The sequence below is a fragment of the Plectropomus leopardus genome, chromosome 14 (assembly GCF_026936395.1).
Source record: "Plectropomus leopardus strain MGB_pleo_1.0 chromosome 14, ASM2693639v1, whole genome shotgun sequence".
Lineage (NCBI taxonomy): Eukaryota > Metazoa > Chordata > Actinopteri > Perciformes > Serranidae > Plectropomus > Plectropomus leopardus.
In genome coordinates this window covers 26622981-26645190 of record NC_142189.1, presented here as the reverse complement: position 1 = coordinate 26645190, position 22210 = coordinate 26622981, and the positions used below count along the sequence as shown (strand labels likewise).

The 22210-nt window shown below is 38.9% G+C and overlaps 1 protein-coding gene across 4 annotated transcripts in view; it reads left to right on the top strand.

The window, feature by feature from the left end:
* The window catches only part of crybg1a (crystallin beta-gamma domain containing 1a), a 60049-nt gene that overhangs the window by 13027 nt on the left and 24812 nt on the right, over positions 1–22210 (top strand). For 2 of the 4 annotated variants that reach the window (XM_088087701.1, XM_042500343.2), the window contains exons 2-3: positions 13551–13692; positions 18658–20048. In XM_088087701.1, the coding sequence (XP_087943827.1) occupies positions 13551–13692; positions 18658–20048 (1533 nt within the window). Of the gene's footprint in view, positions 1–13550; positions 13693–15044; positions 15186–15863; positions 16020–18657; positions 20049–22210 lie in introns of those variants that run through there. The other 2 variants (XM_042500345.2, XM_042500346.2) reach the window with 2 other exon arrangements.

Below are 22210 nucleotides of genomic sequence, written 5' to 3'. Positions count from 1 at the left end.
TCATGTACCCATGGGTGTGGTATTCACACATTATCCAAGCACAATATCAGGTTGGTGTGCTGTTTAAATTAACAGCAGATGCTCACAGTTTCGATGTGCGTATCATTGCATTTTAAAACAACAATAATGAGCTAGCTAGCTAGATAACTTGGACATTAATTAAACTCACAGTGGATTATTAAAATATAGCCTGTAGCATGAAAAACAGTTTGTAATCCCTGTATGTGACTTTGAATGAACACTAACGTAATGTAGATAACTTGAACGTTAATGAAAACTCATCCCATAAGAAACTGAAAAAAGTATTCCTGCAGACTTCATTGCCTTCGATCAGACAACAAGTTCGAGGGTGCTTTCTTTTCGTCGCAGGCTTCTTGGTGGATGTAGTCATCTCAGAAGTAACTACTGTACGCCTGTTCACCTCAATGTGTCCATTTATTCTCATGTCCTGCAACTCTATTTCGGCCGCTAAAGAATCCATCTGCATGTTGTACATAAGCTCTGGAGAAACTTTGCGGTTACACAACTGTGTCACGAGGAGAGAATTCTCCTTTCTTCTTCCGTAGCATTTGGCTCTTGTCGATTTCTTTAGTTTCATCTTCTAGTTCGGGTTCAGAATCAAAAGTGAGATTGGTGTCGAAATGACCAGAAGCATCTGGCTTCTTGAAGAAGTACTGCCAAAGATTTGTGCTGTATCAGCCCCAATTTAGTTCTTCTGCAATGCGTTTTTCCTGCTCCATCTTCATTTAATGATCAAAACACACACAACTTTCTAGAAGTATCAGTAACAGTTGCTAGCCTACTTTAAATGCAGGAGCGGCTGCTCTAGTAGCCATGTGGTTCCTCTTTAACATGCAGCTGATTTGCCGAAAAAAGGAACAAAAGCATGTGAATCGGCAAAGAAAGCCAGTATGCTTCTTTACTGTGGTATCACCACACTCCCAACTAGGAACCGGCTTTTACTCTAAAACAACCCAAATTCAAATACAAAGTTTATGGTTTTGAGGCCCCCAGTACTGTTATTTGAAGCATGGAATGGCTTCTTTGTGAGTTCAACTTGCATATTCTGCAACAAAACGAAAATCACTTCTTGAAAAAAAAAAATCATTTTTTCTTTGTTTACACAACTTGTGCCGGGCTGACTTGTTGCTGGTTTTCTGGTGGTGGGTCATATTTGTGACATGACAATAGATGTGTATTAAAAGGAAAACAAGCATTCTGTGTGTCCACAAAATCAGTTTCCATTCATCGTTTATGGAGGAGGTCCAGACTTTATACTTGACAAAACCACAATTCTGAGACTTCTTTTGTTTCTGGCTTTGAGAGAGTGTAGTTCATGTTCATAAATATTGATCGAACTTTCCAAGGCCATAGAAATAATATATTGATTTTTTAAATTTAGTTGGCGGCCCAATTGCCACAATTTACATAAAAAAACTATGTTATTCTTGTCTTTTGTCATCACTCAATTAAATCTGAACACACAAATATGAAACATATTTTTAGATTTAGTGTAACTTACAGGATGTCATTATCTCCAATGTCAATCACAAGTAAACATTCTTAAATCTGCTTGAAAATCATATCAAAAGTGCTCCTCAAAACTCCAGGCTTCATTATCACATTTTTAAGATTTATTCAGTATCCAAGTAATCCAGTGATAGTTGTGAGTACATCCACTAAATACACTGAAAACATAAACTGCTATGAGGTAATTTGGCATAGTTTGAGTAAGTTTAGTTTTAAATTAAAAAAAGCCTAAAAAAATAACAACAACAATGGCTCACAGGTAACATGGCAACACTATACTTTCTCTTTACATCCCCCAAACCTTTGTAAATAGTGTGAGTTGCAGTGTCAGTCTTTGATATTGTCTGTCATAGCTGATACTGTTCTGCATTGTGTAATACGTGAGGCTACATGTAACTGGGGTTTGGACTAACACAGCACATGCAGATGCAGCATCTGATTTTTTATCTTAACTTTAATAAAAGTTATTTTCTTTTCATGCACGTGTAAATACACTTGTGTGTATTCTGCCATTTAGATAAAGATCCAAATGGAACAAATGAATGTCACCCGATAAGTTGTATCAGCCTTTCGTTTTAAACAGGCTCAGTGACTAAGATAGATATGAATAATAAGAAGTGGATTTAAAAATACCAGCAACCATAATGGTTGTTACCAGTGCAACAAGAAATACGTCTCCAACAACACCAGCTGACACGCTTCTACAGCTGAACCTGAGCCAGCTTCTCACAGGCGTATTTAATATGTGTTACTACTGTGTGGACAAAGTGCAGCTACTTCTCTGGCCTTGATGTTACATGTGGATTGATAATGTTACAATGGTTGCACAAATCAGGGTGATTTATTGCCTAAAATCTACAATTATCTGGAGGATATTAAAGTTTTGTAACTGTGGGTGGATAATCATTTTTCTCACTTTTTTCTACAAAAGCCAAGTAAATGTTTAAGATCACGTATCCGTTACTGTGTGTGTTTTGTACCTCGAGCAGTTGATTTGTGCCTTGAATTCATACCTGCACTCTGTTGGCTTTTGTAAGCCACTGTGTTTATTGGATCAATTGTTTGGCTAATGGGCAAATTATATGGGTCACGGATGTTACGCATCTCTTAGGTGTGGCAGTGCAGGTTTTTTACATACTCCTCTGCAGCATGTGGTTGCATGCTAGGTTCACTGTGTGTGTATTGAGTTTTGCCAAGGGATAATGCAGTTGTTTATAGAGGGTGGAAGCATGAACTGTTTGAACTGGTATTGAATTAACTATCTGGTGTCAACAAAAAGCTGCGTTACTTATGTCCTGCTACAAAAGTTTGCTTGTGTGACCTGAAATTACTTTTCAGGCATAGCCACTCAGAGAATCGACGCAGGCGGTGTGAAGTCTGAAAATTCACAAGTTTGTTTGGTTTGTTTGAAATACAACATGCCTCGATTTAATTTTATTTTATTGTGAAATCTGATTATGTCAACAGTTAAGTGTTAAAGAAATAACTGCAGAGGAATTTTTTGACCAGTTGTGTAAATATAAAGGCTCATTTTGCTGCTCTTCAGTTAACTACACCAGGCACCAACCTGGCCTTCGAGGAGCTCGATAGCAAGCAGCGCTGCTCACTCAGCGATTACCACTTGTAGTGCCGTCCTGCTGGCGAAATATATTGCTGCGGAAACATTTTACTCACTCTCTGGTCTCCTCCCAGGTTGCACCAGTGAGTAAGCAGCTTCATTTTAAGCTATAAAAACCCTTTAACATTGTTAACTACATTATCAGTTAGCATGTCTAGTGTTACTAAAAGGAAAGACATCTTGCACTATACTTCTGTTTTTCTTCTCTGTAAAATTAACCACTAAGTTACTGATAATGGGTGTCGGCCTACCGAAACCAAAATAAACCAAATGGACATCAGCAATGAAATGTAAAAACAAACAAGGTTGCCCATGCTGCTTTGCATTGCCTCTGGTACAATGAGGTCCTTGTTTTAATCATTTCAAACAGTTTGTAGGATACTTTTTTTTTTTTTACACGGTTCTATGTAGTTTTTACAAGAGTGTAAGAGAAAAGAAGAAAAAATAGATCAGCCGTGTAAAAATAACTATAGAGAAGAGCTGTGCGATGCCTTTGTTATGCCTGTGTGATGCCTGCACGATGCCTGCTTCTGTGGTCAGTGGAGCAGCTTCAGTTAATTATTATGGGCGGGCATGCAGCAGCAGATGTGTCGACCCACATCTGTGTCCCATGTATTTCGGCCTCTTCATTCACTCTTTGCACTACACAGTGTTTCCCATAGATTTTTTGTTTTAAACTTTTGTAACTCTGTGTCCCTTCTCTAAACTTAGAGGTTTTTGTGGGTCCATGAACACAGCACAAGCAGAACTCCTCATTAGATCTTTTTTTCTCAGGAGCAGTTTGCAGATTGGATAATTAATTAGTCAACCTGATCTGAGCTGATCAGATCAGATTGATAGTAAAGAGCAGCAGCTACTGCAAAAGAGAGTGAAGGCAAACTATTGGACCCAGTGTAATCAGTGCTTAAGTTTCACTTTCAGTGCATTTTAAATTCTACTGCTCCGTCTGTGCCCAGAGTATGTTCTATGCTTCGAGAGTGTGTTGCTATGAATAACTAAACTCTATATATATTCCATTAGCGCTTCTAATGAACAGTCCAGCTCCAAAAATAAAAAAAATCAAGAAGTAGCTGCAGATGTTGAAATCGTGGCGGGCAGCCACAAACAGATGAATGTGTTGGAAATCCTGCGAAATCTATAGCTGTATAGTGTTTCCATCAGAACCTTTCAGTATAACTGCACATATAAGGAACGCTGAATGCAGACGTTAAATAATGCTATTTTATTTGGTATTTGTGTGTATTGAATAGATATCAATTACTCTTTCTGTCAGTCCTCGCATGATGGGTACATTTTGACAATGGCGGTCACTGGGTGTTAACTCCAGCGTAAACAATCCATTGCAGCCCTTTTGTGCTGCAGTAGGGCCTCCAACACAGCCATTAAAGCCAAGGTGAGGGAGCAGCAAACAGGCATAGCTAAAGTAAACATGACCTGCCTTTGGTCCTGAAACTCTTACCTGCTTTTGAACCTGTGTGCATGTATTCATTGGTGGGTTTAAAACACAGAAACTAATATACAACATACTGTACAAGTAGACTTTCATGCAGTCACACAATTCTTTCATAAGCACACCTCCAGGATGCTGAAAGGAGTGGCGTTAAGGTCCAGTTGGGATTAGGCAAGAACTGTGGGCTGACTGAAGTTTTTCCGCAGTAAAGAAGGCTTTTATTGTGAAAGATACTTGATGATTATTGGAGTTCATCATCATTGCAACACACTGAGCACAGGAGTCAGCTGACTGCAGGTCTGAGTCAGACCTGCAGTCTTATCTGTCTTGTTGTTTTGAACATCTGTGCGTCAGAGTTTTGCTCTTCTTGCCACTTTTGCTTTTGCATTTTTACTTTTGCATTAAATAGAAAAGGTTGCCTAAAGGATGAATGAATCTGTTTGTTTTTAATTAATTCGTCAGGAAGTATCATTGTACACTCTGTAGAAACAATTTTATGCATTCTGAGTTTTAACGTATGGAAGTCCAGGAAAAAAGGTTAAATCAAAGTTTGCCTCCTTAATTCAAATGCCATTAAAAATAGCAAGTAAAAAAGGCAGTATTATTATTTTTATATAGTATTATTTGTGGAGGCCTTACACAATAATAACATCTGTCGCCACGTATGTATTTTCTCTTTTTGGAGCTGGACAGTTCGTTGGGAGCCCACTTGAAATGTATTTACCATTCAGTTATTCATTACACCACGCTTTTGTGGCACAGAGCATACTCTGAGTACAAACAAAGCAGCACAATGTCAGGGCCAGCGCATGTGAAACTTTATTATCATTGTACCGATTCTAAAAGTTTACTTCACTCGCCTCTGCAGCACTTACTACTCTCATCCATCAATCTGGTCTGATCAGACTGGCTGATCAGTTATCCTCCCTGTAACCCAAACTGCACAAACTGATGCTGAGAAAGAAAAGTAATTCATGAAGAAATGCGCTTGTGCTGCGTTCACGGACCTGCAAAAACCTCCAAATTCAAAGAGTGTACACAGATTGATAAAATCAAAATTAAGAAAATCAAATATTATTATTTTTTTTTTTTACCAAGTAACTTGATATCAATATTGCAACATTATTGCAAGTATAACTTTAAGTGCTTTTAGAAATTATTTACACATTGAGATTTTGGATAAATAGACTTGATATCTCATTATTTTGACTTGGCATGGGTATTTTTATGTATCAGCATTATCATAATTAAAACAACTGAATGTTATCCATGTGACAAAAAAATTGGCTTCCATACTAATAAGAAGTAAATGCAAGTATGAAATATAGAGTGGGAGAGAAAAAGGCTACTATACATGGGTTTCTGCCTTCCCTACAAGAGTTAGCATGTCAGCATTATGGGCTGCCATTGTAACACTGTCATCCACTTGTTCTTGTGGGAACATCAACTCTTCCTTGGGGTGACTGTAACAGTGATATACTGTATGCATTTCATTACTTCCACTGCATTCTGCTGTCTGCACGATAGAGCCCACATGCTGTTGGCTCTTTTCTGCAAGTAAAATATAGTCGGGCTGCAGTTTTTTTTTAAAAAAGATGCATTACTTTGCAGTTGAGGAAAATGCTTGAAAGTACTCACAAATATGTTGGCTTAGTTTCTGTTGCACACCATCATATTTAGTTATTGGCCCAAGTGGAAATGTAGTGGCTGCAGCCTACTGGTTGCTTCAGACCCGCCCAGCATCTGGCAAACACTCTACCCTGCAGCAGTTGTTCCAGGCACTCCCAAATACACAGTGACTCTTACAAACAACGGCTGCTTTGGATTCATAGTGTGAAGCCACGTTAGAGCCTATTAATATCTTGTCATTATCACCTCAGTGTGTTGACTTGCCTTATAAATGTATCATTTGTTGCTTTGCATAATGTCAGCCTTTTTTTTCAGCACTACAGGAAAGTTATGGGTTGTCTGAGCATTAAAACAGAAAAAAATAGACCCACTGCAGTGCATGAGTCTGTACTTGTTGCTGGATTTTGTCTCCCAACTTTCATATTGGGCAACTTGACTGTGAAACAAGATCTAACATCTAGTAGCAGTCTACCTTTGCCCAATGTGTTTATCATAGTCTGTTGCTACTGTGTACAGCAGTCAAATCCAGCGGCCGTCTTCAGTGTGGTCAGGATTTGTGGTTTTGGATTTTCTTATATTAGAACAATATTCCATCAACATCCTCTAGTGACTCATTATACCCTACTTATGCCCAACAAAGGGTGAGTCAGCAGTTGAATCCTTTCCATCCCTTGTTTGAGTTTATTCAGTTGCTCTGCACAGGTCTGCAAGTTTGTCGAGCTCACTGAAATCTGTTTGTTTTATTTGCCTGTTTGCTCCTGAGCAATGAAAGATGAGTGTTCGTTGATAACCTTTTCTTGGCGCCTGCATGTTGTTTCAGTGGGGTGTTGTATCTCTGGGTTGGCTGAAAAACCTGCAGTGGATTAAGTTCACGCAAGTTTGGATGAGGTTTGTGAGTAACAGTTAATGTAGTTTACAATGGTTCAGTGTGTGTATGTTGTATGGATTAAATTTCTCTGGCGAAGTGTTAGAATGAAACTGGAACCATGGGTTTCGTTCAAAGATAGAACAAAAACAAACAACCAGTTCCCCTACCAGCACCCATGAAGCTCACTAATTACACAATACAGTAAATCATGTTTGTTTAATCTGTTTAAAAAAAAAGTGAACTGATTGCAATTCAACTTCCCTATGATGACAAGAATCTATATGAATAAGCAAATAAGCATGTTTACCAAACTGTTGAACTTTTCCTTTAACATTTGGCTATATTAAGCTAAAAAAACACCACGATGACTGTCTTACTGAGCGACAAACCAGTCAATGTCGATGTCATACGATTTCTTAATTGGGAATACTATTGGAAGGTAGTTGCATTTTTAAATGAACAGCTGTAAATATGTTTAAACACCACAAAAACTGTTGGGTAGAATCAAAAATACTTCCTCACATCCAGAATGACTCACTATTTTTCTCCATTGTGCACAAAGACAACAACAATTTCCTGGTTTTCCTATAAGACAATTCGAGCATTAAAAACACACACACCAAACCGACATCCCAGAACTAGCAACAGCGAAAGCCCCCCTGCCGTCGCCTCACGTGGCTTTGTCTTCACCAAAAAGACAATCGACGGCCAACCAGCACGTACGTTCTGCGCCTGCAAATAAAAAGACTTATCTCAATCAAGACCTAAATTGGCTAACTTTAGCAGTTGTTATCCTTAGCATGGACTGATAAATACATTCCTGATGGCACTGGTTTTGAGAATGTGGAATTGCAACACTTCAACATTTAGACAACCTTTATCTAAATTCCGTCATTCTTGGTTTAAAACTGAAACATTATGTTTACTTAGATGTCTTTGAAATAATAAAGTGAAAGTGGAGGTGAGTTTAAAGAAAACCTTTTTTCTCGCATACCTCTGCAGTGAACAAAAATTCAAACCAAGAGAAAAAGAAAAAGACAGTGTTTAACAGCAGCTGAATGCCTGTTTACAAACTCTCACACAACTTGTGCGGTATAAAAATCGTTTCATTTATCCAGTCGCATGCTCATTACTTCCCAAACAGACAGCACTTTTTAACAGGGAACTAAAGTAAAAGTGAAACTTTACGTCTTTGGTCCCTCCAAAGTCAGACTCCACTGACAAAAACTGTCCTCGCTGAACACAGGAGCTGCTGGTCTACCACTGGTGCGATCAGTAAGTGTGTTTGTGATGTTGTTTAGTTTGACCAAAGTCATACAAAAACAAGACTGAATTGCCAGTCAAGGCAGCGTTAGACTAGTGGCTCCTGTGTTCAGCAAGGTAAAATAAGCATTTTTGTCAGTGGAGTTTGACTTTGAAGAGAATACATTTCACTTTCTGTCTGTTTCACTGTTCATAAAATTGAATAAATGAGTCTTGGATTATACTGCATGAGTTGTGTGTGAGTTCGTAAACAGATGTCAGGTTCGCTTTTGTAAAACACCGTCACCTGTGATTTCACTTCATCAAGATTTTCTGACAGATTCTTTGCTCACTGGTTGCAAAACAAAGGTTTTCTTCAGGAATTCAATGTAACAGTGGGTGATTAATACAAATTGTCACTTGGGGGGGGTGAAGTATTCCTTTAAAAAACAGCCAACTCAGCCTTCCTAAACCTAACTTTTTTTTGTTACACCTACACTAACATTAGATCAAGTCTCCTCTTAAGGATAACCTTTTTACCCCCACAAATCTTTGAGGCACACCGTCAGTTGCCATGGTGTATATGGACATAACATCAAACACCGCTCGTTAAATTCTCATAAAAAGTGCATTTAAAACAGTAGAGCTTTTGTCTGTGTTGCAACAAAGAGAAGGTTCAGACAAGTTGGAGCTGGTTTGTGCCTGCATGTTGACTGGAGGCTGGAGAGACTTCACTCAGCTGATTCTGCCACTTTAATAGGGTGAGGGGTTACGTTGGCCTAGAGGGCTTTCTGCCAGAAAATTATTTCTTGGTTAAGTTTGGGAAAAGAATTGTGGTTAAAGTAAATAGATCTCTGCCAGAAAACAAACTTCTCCCATCTGCATCTTATTCCCAGAGAACCTTTTAGGTAACGACATACAGGTTGCAATTATCCTCCTGCAGAGAGCACCACTGTTAAAATGACACCTTGCCTGAAACCACATGTGCTCACAGGGACTTAAACTCTTTTTAAAGACTGCCCAAAGGCCATGTTAGGGTCAAAGGTTACAGAGTGCAGTGGCCACTTTTTTCCCCCCATGGAAAGCTGTCAAGCCCAGCTTTAAAACCCAGCCCTCATTGTTTGATGTATTCGTGTTTATTGTATTTTTTTTGTTCACTTTTATTTGACCCGAAAGCTCAGGTGCTTACAGGGCAGTGCAACAGGATCATAAGCAAACCCTTTAGAAAACAAAGCATCGGCAGGTAGTATTTCATATTGTACCAAGATCCTGCAAACCTCTGTAAAACTGAATTCGACCAACATCTTTTCAGTTTTAGGCCTCTGTGTGCTGAGTTTTAAGTTGTGGGAGTGCCGTTTTCACAAAAAGTATCTTTATTAGACTTCAATGCAGGACATATGTTTATTTTCTAAGCTGGATTTATACTTATTGCATGGATTCCCACACACTGATTTATTTGTGGCAGCCAGCCACAGTTAAAACAATTGCTACCATGTAATGATTTTTTATTTGTGGAGCTCCATTGTTATATTTATACTGTTGGATTATTTATTGCACTACACTCTCGGAGTGCAGAGCCACGATTTTTTTCCAGTAACACTTTGCAATGTGGCAAAACCACCAAATAAATACATCACAGCCTGCTACTGTCGGGTTCATCTGTCTACTGTACTGTAATTCCACGCCAGACTATAAATCAGTTTACATGCTGGAGGCATCTACAGCAGGACTAACTCTTGCTGCATCAGCATTAATCCCGGTTAGGCTTTGTGAATGCTGTTGCCTGTAAACGCTCTTCACCTACATGTATCAGCATGAGAGGACTCTGGTGGGAATTAATTCTCATATTTGATTGAAAGCAACAAGTTTGTGCATGTTCTCTTCGAGGATGGTTAGAGGCAAATGAGAAATGTAGGCAGACAGCATAAAGCATGTGCATCAAAAATTACATCATAATATTTGGACCGATAATATACTAAATATCATTCATTCATTATTTGATTCTACTCCAAATGGCGGAAGCCTGAAAGGGATTATGTATTTCGTCATGTGTGCATACATTAGCGTGTATATCTGTCTGTCATCAGTTAACCTCAGAAACTACTGGATCAATCAGCCTATTCTCAATGATCTTGTGGTTGCAATGATTCGCAGTTTTCAAAAATTTGTTTTATTATTTCATATTATCATTGACTACTGACTCCTCATTGCCACTAACAGGACGGCAGAGGCCTTACGTGGTCTGGAAGTTAACTAGGCTAAAAATAAGCCTTACTGGGGATGCACGATGGTATCGGCATGTCATCGGTATCAGCTGATATTCTAAAATGAAATATCGCAATCAGCTAACATTTGGATTTCATACTGATATCACAAACCAATTTTTTTTTTGACAAAGAGAACATGTCCAAAAATTACTCATAAGTTGAAGTATGTTATTTATGTTGCAGAATAAATTAATATTACATACATTGAAAAGCACTGCAGTTTATCTCACGATCTACTGATTTGCTGTCACGATAAGAGTATGCATAATATGATGTAAATTTCACTATACTGGAAACTTGATTCTCACTAAAATTAGGTGGGGGTTAAAAATAGATATATCAATATTGGTATCAGTTATCAGCCAAATGAGTTGTTCATATTGGACATTAACAAAAAATCCAATGGCGTGCATCCCTAAGCCTTACCTAGTCTGTTGCAGGCCACATTTTGGACATACCGGTATATTGAAAAGTTTGGTTAAAATTGAAGTGGAGCATCTGCTGATTAATTTCATACCCGATGTGTTATGATCTGCTGATTTATGTAAGATGGATCTTGGATCACCATTTTGTCAACCTCACTGCCGTGCCTGTGATCTGGTTTTGTTATGTCCACCATCAGGTTCGCCAGGTTTGCTTATTATAACCAACCTTGGGCTTGTTTTTCTGTAAAGTCGCTTACAAATATTGGTGGGTTGCAGTTTTTTGATGCTGTTTCCAAAATGTAGTTGCATATGAGGGTTTGCTTCCTTCGTGTGTCCACTATACCTTTAGTTTGTCTTGCTGCAGGTTCGGTCCACATGCTTGTTCCCTCCGACCCTCCCCTTCCCCTTGACACACAGCTGATTGACAGTCAGTGATTGACATTTATACTCAGAATTCTATCATATCTTCCAAAACATGCTGTGGCCCGTCTGCTGGAATTGCAAGAATTATCTAAAGTGGCCACAATCAGCTCGGGCAGCCAGAACACAGCCTTTCTGGCAGAGATCTCTACCGAGTGCACTTCTCTAGTCTTTAGTTTTCTTTTTCCCAGTCTTCACCCTGTCCCTTTTAAAACCTGCTGTTTTTTTCTCTTCTCTTCTTCCTCTGCTTCCAATCTATGCGGTTAGATCATGTAAATATCAGTATGAGTATTTAATTAATAGCTTCCAGCAACGCAAACAATCAGGTGTTCAGCCTATTTTATGAAGCGTCATCTCCATGCCACTTAAGTTCACACGAGGTGAGGCGTGGTCGATTCATCCTGCAGCTCAGCCTGCACAAAGAATGTAAACACGCTCGAATGATTACGCACAAGCACTTTGGATCCATTGTTGTAAGTCTGTTTTAAAGCTTAGGGCAATGCACTGATATATATGTATATATGTATACTGTGCATTACATGATTTAACATGACTTTGTACTGTGAAATACCACATCTGTTTTTTAACACCAAACATCTGCTATGAGAAATCTGGGGGTTCATCTCCATGTTAGTCTTTAGTCAGTCAGTCACCAGTTGCACAGCCTCACTTTAAAGTCTTGGCACGTTTTAATCGGCTACAGACGCTACAAAACAATAATTCACCTCAACTGAATTGTCTGTCTGCCAGCGGTGTTGGAAAACTTATCTAGCTCTGCCCCCTTGTGGGGAAACACTGCATTACAACGACTGCTGATTGTTGCTGAGGGACATGGTGCTGTTTACGGGAACTCCTGCAAAAATTAGTGCCACCAGTCAAAATAATATACTGTTATTATGTTTCGACAAACAATATTCTGGCTGGAATAAGTTAAAGTCTTGAATTAATGTCCTGTAACACCACTGACATTTGTATATGATGTATTTTGGGAGAGTTAACCCTTTGAAACCTGGAGCAACATCACTTTTCTTTTGCTGCTTTCAGACTTCTGTCACAAGTATTTGAAAATTGGCACCCTGAGAAGATTGGTGTGATTTCTTTCATAAACACTGAAAAAAAAAAAACAATGAGCAACTTGGTGAGAAATGTTTAACAAATTGCAAGAAATTAGTAGATTTACAAAAATTACTTTTTAAACGCTAGGGGAAGATTTCTAGGGAGAAAAAGAAAAAAAGCTAGGGAAAAACTACATTTATAATGATCAAAATTAAATTGTGAATTACGTTTTAGAATTCCTAAAACTTTTCAAGTAACTTCTTCCAGGTCATTTCCTTCTTTCTCCCTTTTTTGCCTTAAAAAAAAATTCTGGTATTTTTCAAATTTTTGGGTCATTTCTTCTTTTCTTGCTAATAAACTTCTTTGCATGTTGTTGAAAGAAATCAATTCAATTTGCTTAGGTTTCAAAAGGTTAATGACATCAAACCTGTGCAGCTGATTGAGTCATGAGACAGCACTATCCTGTAGACACCATAAAGCATTACATAATGTGCACATTTAGCACAGCTGTTGTTTTAAGCTGGAATGCTGTCTATCACTCTGTCATTATATTGAAGCGCTCCCTGCTCAGAGGACTTTTCTGTTCCAGACTGGGTGTGAGTAAATACTCTGGGGCAATGGACTAACTTCAGCTGCAGGGAAAGCCACTCCTCTTGAAATAGACGCACCTCCTCATGCCTCACACGTGTTCTAGAATCCTCGACGGCTCGCTAATTGCTCAGCGTGCACGGTTTGACGCTAGGGAGTGAACGTTGTCCGTCAAGTGTCATATTGTTTGTCTCTAACTCTGTTTTCCAAGTCAACACAAAGGCTGAATGGAAAACGTCACTGCAGCTCAGATCAATTAAAGGTGCTGGACACCTTGATCCTTTATGTGCAAATTTAAATAGAAATGAGAAGGAGATTGATGAAGACTTACTGTAATACTGTTAAAACCTGAGGTACTGCACAATGAGAAGAGAAACAAAGGCCAGTGGCTTAACATCCCACCCACCCCCTATCTCTCTTCCCCCCTCTCTCTCCATTTCCTGCCTCTTTCCACCAGGAGCTATGACCAGATCAGTGTTTCCACAGAGTGCAGTTTCCGGACTGAATCGGACTGGGACCCTCAATCTGAGTCCACCTCCATGATCAGCTTTGACATGACTCAGCCGTACAGCCCTACTTCACACTCCAAATTCTTCAAGGTTGGTTTTATTGATACATTTTCACACTCATTGTCAGTGTTGGACTAAAAACTTCATGTTACACATTGTTGTGTGTGTGTGTTTGAGTGTGTGCACTTTTCAAGAGTACAGTATCTGCAGTACACAGATTGTAAATGCTTTAAAAGCATTACTTATATCTAAAAGCATTACTTATATCTTGATAAAAGCATTATTTTTAGCACCATACGTTTCAATAATTCATTAAATTATTCATTTTTATAGCCTGAATAGTGATATTGTTTTTGTTGTATTTAAAACAAGTAGTATTTATATTGACAGTCGACAGTTCCTCCTTAGGGTCATGCTCACAATCACACTTTTGCAAAGAAAAGAAATAAAAAAACAACAAACTTAATTAAAAATAGGAAGATGATGAACAGAAAAAAAAACATGAAATAAATATCTGTTATTGTTGGAACATATTTTATAAATTATTATTATTATTATTATTATTATTATTATTATTATTATTATTATTATTATTATTATTGTTTTTATTTTTATTTTTTTGATGAGTGAAGCCTTTTGGGCAAACCTGCATATTATGCTGTTACTGTTTATTCTACTCATTAATATATAAACTTTTAGATTTATTAGCACGCCTATAAATTCTGAATTATTTCTTTTTTTCCAGGAAATATCAAGTGTATGAGGTACTTTCCTCCACCTGACTCAGAGTAATTAAACACAGAAAAGTAAGAGCTGCACAGCTCCATGACATCACCACTCTGACTGTTTTCTCTTATTTCTGCCTGCAGGGGACAGCTGTTAATGCAACTAATAGGCCATTGAAATAAGATATTCAGGGAATGTAAAGGTGTGCTTCCCCTTTAAGATAAGATGCATGTGATCCTATGGGATTGCATCTTCCTAGAGCTATTTCCATAAACTCAAACCTGTCAGACCTGCTCGCAGTAATATTTGTGTCCTTTGGAGTCATTAAGAAGTGATGCTCGATTGGGTTTAAATATTACAGGCTTGAATTCCTAAAAGCTTCTTAACAGAGTCTTTAAAAAATAAAGGGTAAACAGGAATTTGTTTTAATTTTTGATTCTTTAGGTTTATAACTCAAAACATAACGTCAAGCAGCTTTGTTTACACTTTGGCGTGGAGTTTGAAAGGTCCAATGTGCCGCTGCAATTAAGCTCAGCCCTATTGTTCCTGTGTGTGCCGTTTATTATGATTATCTGCCGCTGAGATCAGGGAATGAAGCAGAGCTTTGGCTGACAGATAAGGAAGCGGGCCATAATGCACACAGATATGGAACTATTTCTCCACCTACCTGACATTTGTCATTGCTATGAGTAAATACAAGAGGAATGCTTAGTGGAGGGTTAATAGTAGAGGCTTTGCTCAGAGGGACGACAGGTAGCAATACATACACTGGACACAGGATACTTCATTTATGCTTGTTTTTTTATTTACTCTGCTTCGACGTGGTGGATTCGTGAATGAGTCAAAACGACACGGAGGTACTGTATCGCTGCTTTGGCTCCATATTAAAGCAATCTTTGATCTGAGTGAGGCTATTCATTGAGGTTTCATTCTATTTGGACATGAACAGGAAATCCCGGCCACAGGCTGTGTTTTGTTCTTTACCTGCTGTTTGCTCAGTAAAATAATGTGAATGTTTGACAACTCCAAACAGTGTCCAAACAGGTTTTTATCACAGAAAAACATACTAAAAGCACTGTGAAAATATCCACATTTAACACTCAGAGCAGTTTAGATAAATACAATATTTACTCAGTCACACAGCACTGGGTTGTGGCACCTTTGTCCCTCTTCACTGTATCTAAATGATAGGTTTAATGAGTCTTTACTGATATAAAAAGAATTCTTCTTAAATCAAGGCGCAGCAGATAACAGATGTCCTATTGATTTACCCGACTCTAGAATCAGGAAGGGTGGGGTTTGCTGCTGTGGGTCTATCCACACCCTTTAGTTTCACTGGGTTGTGAATTCTTTTTGCTTGTTTGCCATGTGAACCATCTATCTTTCACAATGTCTGCTTCACACTGGAGCTGTGATGCAAATGGCTATGCCCTCAAGTCAGACACTTTGTACAGAGCTGGGGCATTTAACTGTAGTCACGCACAAGTGACTGCAGCCAGTACTGCCGGTCTGCTTATAAGAGAGGACTATTTTGTTTGTAGGACACCTGCTTTTATATTTAACTTTATGACCACTTTTGCACCCGTCTAAGGATCGTTATGTCTTCGCTTTGTATTTGCTTTCTTTGAGATCTGCGTATTAGTTATACACAAAGTACCAAAGGACAGTTTAACCTCCAGGAAGTCAAAATGGTATGTAACTGTTGCTTTTTAACCTGTGGTCTGTATCTGTTTTTGTATGCTTCTTGTCCTGACAAGTGCTCTTTATACTTGGACTAAGTTAGCCAGGTTTCGCAAGGTGTGTTTTGTGTCGGCGTGTTTTTCTCTTTGATTAAGGTTTCTTGGCTGTGATAGAAATCCTGTTAAAAATTTCCATGGAAGCACTAAAATGCGGTTTATAACTGACTACTCAAACATTTTGACGTGACTGCTGCCATTGCGCTCTGTGCCCTACTAAATCATAAAATAGTTCTCATTGATTATTAAGCTCTTTATGAACCTAAGTCTGTCGTATTTGACTTTGTTCTTTTAACTTTCTTTTCAGAGTTTGTAGCTGTAATAACTTAAATGACCCTTGAGCTATGCATCAAAGAATTTTTATATCTGTCTAGTTAGTCATTAGTCATCCCACTCAAGCCTGATTGTATACCAGTATGTTGTTATAAGCACCAGAATGTCTTTATTTAACCTGCTTACCCTGCTCTAGTGTTCTAATAAGATCTGTAACATGTAACTGTTTTATTGACATGTGAAAAATGAAATCCTGAAAAATTACTAAACTAATTTTTTCCCCCTTAAAAACAGTAACGAGAAAAGACAATATTTTGACCTTTTGTGACAACTCAAATATTAATAAAATACATCAGGCAAAACATTATATATATATATATATATATATATATATATATATATATATATATATAGTCATTTAATTCAAGTCAATACCATTCATTTCTTGAAACATAATTATTCTATTTGTTACTTAAGTTCAGGCATATGTGGGGGTTTTTTCATGATGGAACATGATGTTTAGTTTTAGTTTTTTTATATTCTCTAATGTACTTGTAAATTCCCCTTTACCTTCAATATATTTTTTTTTATGGTTTTCTTTTTTTTTCTGTTTAATTTAGGTCCAGTCGTCATTGCACGGAAATTATTTTTGTAATCAAAGATTCTCTAAAAGAAATTTACATCATAAATACACAAAACTTATGTTGGTATTCTATCAAGTGCATTAAAAAAAATCAACATCCAAAATTAGAGGCTTTCCATTATTCTATTCATATTCTGTTATTATTTTTTCCTAGGATATTAATAATGGTTCTGTATCTGACATTCAGAGCATTAATATAGCAGCTAACAGCTATTTGCAAGGTAAAGATATGGTGGAGTAATGGTGTCCTTTGCAAAGACTGAAGTCATGTTACCTCTGTGTGTGATATAAATCGAGCTTCTCTGTAGTTTGTTGTGGTAGCCTCTCTGGCTGCGCGTGCATATTAGTGCATGTGTGTACCCCACTGCAAGGTTTCCGAGTAAAATATCTGCTGCCACGAATTGTTTTGTGTTTTTGATGGTGGTACATTCATTAGGAGTGCTGTTGGAATACATATACCATACAGTCATTTATAGCACCACACTCTGGGAGCACAAAGTGCACTCTGGACACAGACGGAGCAGAATAGTATCAGGTGCAGTGAATGTGAAACTTACCAGTTTATTGCACTGGTTCAGTTTGCTTTCAATAACCTCTTCATCAACTGCTCCTCTTTTCCATCATTCTGATAATCTCTGACTGGATAGACAGATGAGTGGATAATTGATCTGTCGATCCTCAAACCGCTGCTGAGGGAAAACTAAACTCATAAAAAGTTGCACATGCACGGCATTAAAGGACCCGCAAAACCGTCTGAATTAGAAGAGGGGACACATTAATTTAAACAAAGGACACACACACGAGATACACAAAAAAGGACAGTTTGCAGGAGTTTGTATTATTATCGGCTAGCTGCATTCTCAGCCACCTCTATGATGAGAACCGTGTGCAGACAACTCATTAGTAGGGCTATACCCGACTTAAAATTATGTCAGTCAAACTGGATTCGGCAGTTGAATATGACTATTCAACAATTGGTTTTGTTTTCCATGTGAAGTTTTAGTTTGAAAAGGGTTCAGTGGGATGTCCAATGTTACAGCATCATTCACAAAATGTACTAAACAAGTTAACAACACTTACGACGGCTCACAAATGTGCAACAACATGTTTTGACGGCACAAATATCAAAGAAAAGCCTGAGACTGTCTCGTATTAACTTGCTGTGAGCGGTAATCTCACTACTTTTAAGCAGAAGAGCAGTTTCTCTTTCCCTGTTTCACTATAGCTTGTTGGATGGGTTTGATAAAATAGTGCATCTGTATTTTCCATGCAAATTATCTTCAGATACTAAATACAGTAGTTGTATTGTTCTTGATATTTTCATCTACAATCATCTTTTTTCTGCTCTAATTACATTTAATTTGTTTTTAACATTAGTTATTTCCACAGATATTAAATGGGGCCTACATCGATTACCAAATAAATTAAAGATTGTTCAAATAGCCTCTAACCTGTGTGTGGTCCGTATGCACTGTAGGCTATTTTCTCTATGGAAATTTATGTTAAATTATGTCAAGTTTTCTAACTGAGCCTTCAGCTAGTCATCTGTTTATGAGCATACCTTTTATTTTTCTGTGTATTTTTTCTTTTTTATAAAGCCAGAGGGAAAATGGTGCCAGCTGTTTTCTCCACCCTAATGTTTATGTCTCTGTCTGCTTCTTGTCTGTCCTCTTTCAGAGTTCGGAGGAGAACAGGGGAGTGTTAAACCGTATCAGCAGTTTCTTGAGGTCAAAGAGAAAGAAGAGCAGCAGCAGCAAGCATCATTCAGACACAGCCTCCCCATCATCCCCCTTGTCTCCACATGCACCCCTGTCTCCACAGGAGGATGGGCTAAAGACTCCCTCTCGCAAAGACAGCGAGCTAATGGGGCCTCATTATGGAGAGTCCAAAACGGGCGCCGAGCTTGATGACCTCCGCAGCCAAAGCTCCAGTCCCAGTGCCTCGAGTGTGATTTCCGTGCTGACGGACGGAGAACTGCCGTTCGCGGACAGCAATAGCAGCGGCCAGGGCAGCGTGAGGGAGGTGCATGTGTGCAGGGTCAGCACAGCCAGCAGTGAAAGGAATTCTGGGAATGTGACTCCCACCCCACAGGACCTTGCTACTACCACTCATCCAAGTGCTGATTTGAGCTCTGAGCAAGGCTTTGCAGATTCAGTGGTGGAGGAAGTAAGCAAGAGGCTACAGGTCCGTTTGGATGAAGATATTCAGAAGAATGCAGAGGGCCCCAGCGAGGACATTTCAGCCAATCAGACCACGCTGTCGACGGTTAACACCCCGATTTCTAAGCCAGCTGAGACCCCAAAGTCTCCTAATTTGACCTCTATAAGCTTAGCAACAAAGAAAGCATCAGTGAAAGTTGGAGAGAAGGGGCACAGCACCGCCCTGAGGGGAATAACTTTAGGATCTCAGTCATCAACTTCACACCTCATCACGACTCAACAGGAAGACTCTCCGGACACAGAGAGGGAAAACAAGAGGAGGGGGCAGGTATTTTCTTGGAGCTCTGTCGCTGAGGCATTGAGCCCTTTACCTGAATCTCCTGTCCAACTCCACAAAGCCATATGGGTGGAAACACACCTGGGAGCGGAGGAGGAAGTGGAGAGGGAGGGGGAGAAAGATATCATGAAACAAGGGGAGGAAGGCTTCAGAGCAGACTCGCCTCCCGTGCTGGCGATACCTGTCACAGTAATTCCAGAGGACGACTCATTCCCTCAGTGCGCTGAGGACAAAAGAGCTCCTACTCCCGCAGAGGCTGTGCCGTCCAGTCCCAGCTTGCCAGAATCACCCATCTCCTTGGCACCGACTACAGGGGAGTTCCAAACTACCTCACCACAGCCAGAGGAGCCCGACACCAGCGCAGGCTCAAAGCAAAGTTCACTCAAGGAGAAACGCAGGTCGAGAGAAGTCCGTGTGACGCGCAAGACTGTGAATCTGCCCTCTAAGCACAAGGTTTTTGCCCATAAGGTGTACATTAGCCCGGAGCCAAGTTTGGATGAGAGCAAAGCAGCGGAAGAGGAGCTCAGCAGGGTTTCATCTACAAAGACTTCAGACACAGCAGAAGTGAAACCGTGAGTATCTGTTTATTTTAATTTTCTGTGGTTACTGTTAAATAGTGGCTCTGATCCCGGGAGGAACAGAGAGCTGGCGGGAGTAAGCCTGCGTGCAACCTGAGCTCTGAGTTCCCAAGCTCCATTGTACCAGAGGAGAACAATACAGACTAAAGCTGCACTGAAGCACTGAAATATTCATGTACAGTACATCTAATCATACAAAAATACTGACGTAAGTCCTATAGTTTACCCTTTAAATCCCTAAAAAGTATTTGTTAGTTCCTGAACAACAAATTTAGTAATAATAAATTGGATAGGATTATTTTTTTCTATTTGTCAAGTTTCATTTGAAATAAAGGTCACCTTTGCCGTGTTTACCTTTGGTGTATATTCACTACCTCAATGAGTTAGTCATTACAAAACTTGACAGGCAACTGGTGACTACTGCCTACACACTTTTGTTTGACTTAAGCGTTTCATGGTTACACATAGTCACAGGCCTATGGTAAAAGGCATGGCATACATACAGATACTGCTCTCAAATGAGTAAAGAATAAATAGCTGCGTGTCAGTAGCACCCTTTGCATTTTTGAAATACTGTGCACTCCAGGCCACAGATGCTCATGCCTGAAAAATGCTGGTAGACTTGATGTAAGCTTCTTACATCGAATTATGTCCAAGATCATTTCCGTCTGTTTGCCTAAAGATTTAGAGATGTCATCCAGGGTTTCCAACACATGCCGACTCATTTACTTGTTGCGACTTGCCACGTTCAAAACATCTGCCTCCAAGTTTTGATTTTATACGAATGAATAACTACATTTTCTTTTAAGTTTTTTATTATTGTGTCATGCAAATACTTATGCCCATAGGTTTACGAGACACCATAAAATCAAAGCAAAGGCTACGTTCACAGACCTGCAAAAATGTCCAAATTTAGAGAGGGGCCAGACTCCTATGCAAATGTAAAAAAGGGAGCATATTACACCTTTGTTAGCATCTCTACACTGGTTTTCCGTTAGGTCTCAAATTCCTAACAAGATTCTTCTGTCTGTGTTTAAAGCCCTGTATGGTCCTGCCCCGGGCTATATTACAAAACTTCTATCCCCTTACAGCACAGCTGGGCCCCTCAGATCTTCAGATCAGGGACGGTTAACTGTCCCGAGATCTTATAGAAAAGTTTTTAGAGACAGGGCCTTCTCAGTAACAGGACAAAGATTCTGGAATAGTCTCCCTGAAATGATAAGAAACGCAGCACCTACTACACCTACTACTACAGCAATGATTTTCTGACATGATTTGCATTCTGCATTGATGTGTCTGCACGCATGTGTATGTGTGCATATGCACTAGTTATTCATGCATGTATTTAAGTGCTTATGTGTCATAATAATTATGCTTGTTGTGAAGCATTTTTTTTTAAAAATTGAATTTGACCTTGACCTGTAGTTTTAAAATACTGCAGATGATTCTTTGACATAGCTGCAGTTTCACCACAAAGGGTTTTAATAATAGTTTCTCTTTGCCTTTGAGTTTGAAATGGATTGGAGCGTCAAGTTTAACAATATGAAGATAAAGGAATATTTTGTCATTTTGGGAAATACGATGCTCATTCTCTGCAAAGCTTTGAGAGTGTTATCAATCCTCTCATCTAACTTTAAGAAAAAAAGTGTCCCAAAGTTTCCCAAAGTGTCAATCCATTTCTTTACATTATTTTACGCAAATAATTTACTTTTTCAGGAGGAGAATTAAACGTAATGTACTTTTCTTTGTTTAGAATGTAAACATTCATACAGTATTTAGATATTAAAGGATTTTTATTTTAGGTGGGGTTGTATGGAGTATAGTATTATAGTATTATAGTATTTCATATAGCAGATCAGTCAGTATGCCCCCAGTTTGGAGAAGCAAGCCTAAGACCGACACAGAAACTAAGCAATGTACAGCTGTGGATGGGGGCCAGCAGCAAAATGGCTTTTAGTCAGCTAAGAAAAAGTTCTAGCTAAAAAAATCAATAACAGTTTATGCGTAAACAATGTTGAGAGTATTTTCAGCACTTTACATGACACAGACGACTCTCTGTGACAGGGAAGCCATTAACCGTTTCAGTTCCCCATCTATGCTTTCATCAAAGCCACCAGACTTTATTGACAAAAACAGTAATTTAAGCTCACTGAACA